Source organism: Sinocyclocheilus anshuiensis, unplaced genomic scaffold (genome assembly GCF_001515605.1).
Source record: "Sinocyclocheilus anshuiensis isolate Anshui unplaced genomic scaffold, SAMN03320099.WGS_v1.1 scaffold3210, whole genome shotgun sequence".
Lineage (NCBI taxonomy): Eukaryota > Metazoa > Chordata > Actinopteri > Cypriniformes > Cyprinidae > Sinocyclocheilus > Sinocyclocheilus anshuiensis.
The window spans coordinates 33,477-40,056 of record NW_015539990.1 but is presented as its reverse complement, the minus strand read 5'-3'; the positions used below and the strand labels follow the sequence as shown (position 1 = coordinate 40,056).

The window sequence follows — 6,580 nt, the reverse complement described above, 5'->3', positions numbered from 1 at the left end:
CTGGCCCAGCTAACCAATCACAGCACATTTCGTATTTCAGAAGGTGGGCCTTCATTTGATACTATTCGAGCCGTTCATGCCAGACTGGAGAGAGAGGTGTTGTAATAATGTAAAATATGTGAAAAATAATGTGTTTTTCGAACAACCTAGTATGAGAGCCTGTTCTAGTATACCCCCAAAACAAAATCAAGACTTTGTAAAAGAGCATAATAGGACCCCTTTAAACAAGGTATAACTGAATTGAGAGTAGCCTATAATGTGCAATGCACATTGTAAGCACAAAACAATGAAAGAACTACTTCTTTCCCCATTCCGAGCTTTTTCTTGCTTGCTCTAATTAGTGTTTTCCTGTCATGTAACTTTTATATAACATTTCATGTGTGATGCTACTTTAATTGTGGCGGCAGCTCAAACATTGCATGATGGAATGCATTATAATTTCTCATGATGCCACCTCTGATCACAGTCTCCCCATATGGCAGGTGTGAAGCCACAACTGCAAAGTTTAAAGTGTTATTATCTAATTAAAATACACTGGGACCTACTATCTTAAGTGTACAACGTGTCAGACAAAACACAGCTGAAAAATATCTAATTAACTGCACTACCAATTTATCTATATTTTTCAGCAGCACAACAGTTTTACAGTGATCTAATTTTGCTTTACAGTCAAATAAGCTGAGGCAATAATCAAATATGATCTCTTGTAGTCTTTCATTTTAATAGACTGTTTTATTCAGACAGTTCATGTAAATTAATTCATGCAATTTATTACATTTAATTAATTATTTAAATGCATATTCACAGATCTATGTTAGGCAGAATTTTATGTCCTTTTTTAAAAGAAAATATTTAGTCAAAAGCTGCTGCTCATCACAACATGTTGATTAGAACATTTATGTATCTCCTGAAGTATGCTCTCACTCTAATTGACATTCTCATTGCTTTGTGCCAGATGAATGGGGTTGTAAATATAAAACAAATGACATTAACTACAGCTGAACATATTGAATTCCAGATGAACTGCAATATTAATTTGAACAATCTTGATTCTTAAAATCAAGATATCACACATCGCTTTTCGGCAGTGGTGCTAGGGAATATACAAAAAAAAAAAGTTTGCCTTAGTTTGAGGTCCAAATTGCATGTGTTGAGATCCATGTGTTTAAACTGTTCTTGCACACAACGTTCCCTTTCATGGGAACTTCGAACTGCGTCCTCTCTCCTGGCGCCTATTTATACTATAGTCGCACCGATAGTGACGTCATGGCTGTCGCCGGCCAACGAGTTGGTGTTTTTTCAATGTATGCTTCAGACACGGGTCACGACGAGGCGTTCCCCCATAGCGACCCCTAGAGGACGCAGTGTCTCGTTCCCTACTCAGGGAACCATTGTTACATAAGTAACCTGAGACGTTTCCACTGTAGTTTGATGCATGTCTGGTTTTGTTTCTTTTTAGTGAACACATACAGCATTCACAAACAAATGACTCTTTTGAGCAGATTCTTTTAAAACACACACTCCCACACACTCAAAAATTCAAGACTTACCATTTGAGTTAGTTTGAATCCTTCACTGAATGAACTCACTGAATATTTACAGTATATACAGCAGTGGACAAATTATTTATTTAGGCTACATATTTTATTATAAATTTCATGGTAGTTTATAATTTAATACTTTAAACTTTAGCTTTTAATTGTGGTGATTAAATAATCTGTTAAATAATATAGAAATTTAACCTGTATATTTTAGGTCATGTTTTAGAATCTGGAAATGTTCATAGATACCCGTATTTATATTATTCTGTTGAACAGGTTCAATATTAGTTTGTCCGAGAAAGCTACAAGCTAAAAAAAAGTAGCTTCTCCAATACCGCACTGCCATGGTAGTTCATAGTGCATGAATATGCAAATTTATCCCACCCTATTATATGGACCTACATTATTAGTAATGGTTAAGTAAATGATAAAATAACAGTGATGATAAAATGTCAACAATTAACAACTACTGTTAACAATTATTATTTAAATAGCAGCTTGCTCATTTAATGCCAACATGAGCATCATCCATGCAATTCATAAGTAGCCTGTAAGCAATATTCTTCCAGTGACCTGAGTTAAAGGATGTTATAGCCAACAAACTCTATTTATAGTGACAGGCTAACATGCTTGTTTGCAATTAAACCTTTATTTGCTCTTGCTACTGCTGTTTTTGGGGTTATATAAATCAGAGGTTACAGACAACAGTGTAATTTGGCTGATCATGAGTGAAAAAGAGTGAGTTGTTATTCAGTGTGTTAAAGCAACAGAAGTAGAAGTGGCATGTGGTTGAGAACACACCTGTGACAAGCCCCTGTCTTCCAACGTGCATCCGCACAGACAGCACTCAGTTAGGCCACATTGATTGCACTGGCATTGACTGCAAACTATTCAATTTAGCCCTGATCCCATTTAAGCTGAAGGTGCTCAATCCCAACTTCCTTTGTAGAGAACCTTGATATTGAATTTTCAGCCTGGGATACAATATGGAGCCCTTTTAACCTTCTCCCATTGCTGTGAATACTAATTAAATGGTTTCAGATTATAACATCCACATTTTTATGTTTGACATGTAACAGTTTTGGTGGACCAGAACATTTCCCATAGATATAAAGATGACGTCAGATTGTCATTTTGTTTGGTTGGTCCAAAAAAATCTGAAGTCAAACTAATGAAGTGAACCACTTTAAAATCACCCGAACAGTTTACAGTTAATAAAAATGCATTTATGTCCTAATTCGCAGATGCTGAAAATGTTTTATTTGCATGCTCTCAGTCGCTACACTTTAATCAATTTCTCTGCTGCTTTGAATAAATTACCTTCGGAGAGCATCTTGCATTATTCGCTGCTCTTGCAAATCTGCGGCAATCAATGTCTGTACATTTAGCATACATCTGAATGCACAAATGATATTTATGTATGTATGAATATGCAAATTTTTCTGCCTATTCCAATGCACTGCAACAAAAACATTCTTCAATATTATATTTTTATCTTGTTATATGTAATCACGTCTTGCAGTCTACATTGCAACATCTGGTTGCTCAACTTATGAACCATGTTATGTGGTACATAGAATATTTAGTTTAAAGCAACTCAAAGCTTGTCATGAACAAAGGGAAGGAAAGATGAAAGAATAACTACAAGCTCTAGTTCAAGCCTTTGAACACCCCACAGTTTTATTCCCAATCTATTCTCAATACCTTTGACCCTAAACATTGACTCTGAGAATCAATGTCATCTTACCTTTCCAACATACTGCGGATCAGAACCCATGTATTCCTCCAGAACAAAGAACTGGTTCCACACCCATCCTCTCTTGACTCTGTGAACTCCCATCATGCCATGTTTCCTATGTGCCATCATGTTCCTGTGCTGCTCCTGCCCCATCCTGCTCTGGGATGAAGAGTGGAGGGGAGAAACAAAGCTTTTGTCTAAGAGGCACCAGAGGAACAGCAGCAGACAGTTCCCCATGAGCATTGGAACAACCTTTAGGTGCAAAGATGGATACAGGTGACTTTTATGGTGACGGCAAAGGAGCGATGAATCCAATATGAAGAACTCCACAAAGCCTTGGCGAAATGCAACAACTAACATCCATGGAATTCCTGGGGCGCTTGAAATTGTGTGAACCACCTGCAGGAGAAAAGAAGTAACGGCACTTTAAATCAATGAGATTATGAGGATTTGCAGAGGTGTCTGGGTATCATGCTGGCATGCAATGAAAGCAGAAGACAACATCACTGTCTGTTATGTTTTCATCTTTGCAGTGTAAATCTTTGTCTGTTCAGCTATAACGTAATCTCACTTGAAGGGCTTTACAAATGCTGAGCAAATTGGCTCACTCAAGTTCATTTAGCACATTTAGCACTGGGAGGTTTGAGAAATAAGCATGTAAAAAAAGACTGCAAGAACGAGGGAGTTTGGCAAGAGTTGAACAACTGTTGGCAGACCTCCAAGAAAGTGGTAGAGGTGCAATTCTGTGCTCATTTTCAGTGCATTAGTCTTGAAAATGAGGTGGTCCCACTTGAATAGGAGGGTTGTTTTTGACCTGACAACACAGATGGTATGTCACAGGAAGCAAAAGCCGGTCCAGATGCTTGGGGTCACAAATCAGACAACTTTCCTCTTAATCACCCTCTAAATAGAGAGAACCTGTATAATTATGTACAAGAGGACTATCCATCACTGTTGTACCAAGTATTATGAGAATTACGATGGTATATCAACCAAAGGCTTTACAATTTTTTATTGTGTAGCAGATGGAAATATTTTATGTTAATTAATATAACAGTATGAATGGAAGTAACTAATGAGGCCATGTTAGGCAAAAACTTCTTTAAATACTATTGGAGATTCACAGCTGGTTCTAAAGTTACTGGGTGAATGTGTTCCAATCAGTGAATCAATAACAGGCTGGAGTACAAGTAATGGAGCTTATTAATTACTCTAACATAAATACACAATAAAAATATTCTCAAATCAGAAATAAGCTACATTAGACCCATGCGAGACAGAATAATAAAAAATAAAAAAATCACTGGGGTATTCATTGAGTATACAATATACATCTTATATACAGTAGGGGCTATTGGAAATGATACAGCACTTCCACCACCACATGCTTAAAATAAAGCCACAATTAAACACTGGTCTTTACTGACTTTTTCTGCAGGTTACACCATTATGCCAAAAGGCAGAGACAAGTAAACCTTTTTACTAGTCAATTAGTTGCTCTAGACTCAATTCAAAAACACTAATTCATTCATGAATGAAATGACTGTCAAATGAGTCATTCAATCATTCCCTCAAACTAATTAATCAAAAAACACTGATTCATTTAGGAATTAAACAAGTGACTTGGAATAGCTTACTACCATATTATTGTTAGGCCTACCATTTCTGGAATATTTAGTTAAGCCTACAATAAAAATACTATATAATATGCTAGTATGCTATTCAGAACACAGCAACTGTCTTAATGCAATCATTAAACCATTAACTCAACCACTTTTTTTTTTTTTTTTAAAGCATGAGTGAGCCATTGAATCATTTGTTCATCTGATTCATTCAAAACACTGATTCATTTAGAATGCCACTGCTGTGTTGCTCGGAGCAATGGTTAGTTCTGCTGTGGCAATATTGTGTCTAAAATCAAATTTTCTCTAAATGAACTTCTTGTTTATTAAAATGTTGTATAAAAGCAATATTGCCCAGCTAGGGAATCATCCTCTGGCATTATCATGAGTGTACATATCTTAAATAATATCTAGTTGCATCATATGCATAATATAAGTCACATGTTCATTAAATAAATAAATTGATTAGAGTCTTCTTTATATTAGTAAGGCAATATTTAAACTGTACGGATAATGATTAGTTTGCCAAATCCAGATCAGCAGGACACAGTAAAACAAAAAAATCATGACTTTTAAAAGAAGCACACTGCAGTGATTTCACAGCACTGGCAATGGAGGGACGAGATAAAACAATATTTTCCCATATTCTCACAGGACTTATTTCCTCCCACCCTCTCCAACCCGTATGTCATACCTGTTACAGTACATACTGTGCCCCAACTTAATATATTGATTTAATATTTCTACAACATGCACACATCTGATAGAATGGGAGATTAAATATGTTTTAGTTAGAAGTGATTTTATGCTGCAACATGCAAAAAAATCCATGCAGATAAAGAGGGCAGGACAACAAACAGTATGAGCTTGTGCCAGACAGACCAAGCAGAGCAAATGATTGCAATACGAATCCCTGGAGACCTCTTGTGTGCCGTAGTAGCGAGATGTCTTATGTCTTATGGCAGGACATTGTGTCTCTGCAGCAATATTATTATTCCCCATGGAGAAACCTCAGCAACTGTCTCAACACTTAACAAGCTCAAAGACCTCAAGTGCAGTGCACCCAGAAAGAGCACTTTCGGTGTCTGTCCAAAGGTCATCACACATTAAAACTATGCCCTCATTATTTTGCACTTTTCTTTTTTTGCTTGTTGACTATGAAAGTTTACTGCCAGTCTGTGGTAAATGAATTAACTGGTGTATTCAGGCTGACGTGATGTAAGGTGATGTGAGTGAACTTTACTCTCTGGGTCTGTTGCTGAATTAACATGTAACTTTCTAGCATGCATCACCCAGCAGATTCACTGAAGTTACACTGTCATATCATGTTAGAAAGAGAGGGCTGTTAAGCAGAGGCTGAGGACTCACAACCACACTAGAGACGTACAACCAAGTGATGTCTCAGAGGAAGAAAACATACATCACCATTGAAAGTGGTAAATGATATGAAATTATACTCTTAAATATGCTCTCACTACTGTTTTACAAGCCTGACGGCAGTGTGCCTGGGTTATTCAGAGCAGAGAATGATATGCAAATGAAGGAAATCTTATAATTAAATCTTAAAACTTCATTCAACAATGAAAAGTTGAGAGTTCCCCTGTGATTAAAAGTGATTCCAATTACCAATCATGTTAGCTCCGTAAAGCTCATCCAATTGAAAGCCTATCAAGTTTAGA

The 6,580-nt window shown here is 36.6% G+C and overlaps 1 protein-coding gene across 1 annotated transcript in view; it reads right to left on the bottom strand.

The window, feature by feature from the left end:
- The window catches only part of cdh12a (cadherin 12a), a 72,390-nt gene that overhangs the window by 57,323 nt on the left and 8,487 nt on the right, over window positions 1–6,580 (bottom strand). The window contains exon 2 of the mRNA XM_016484377.1: window positions 3,289–3,678. Within this exon, the coding sequence (XP_016339863.1) occupies window positions 3,289–3,639 (351 nt within the window). The 5' untranslated portion in view covers window positions 3,640–3,678. The remainder of the gene's footprint in view (window positions 1–3,288; window positions 3,679–6,580) is intronic.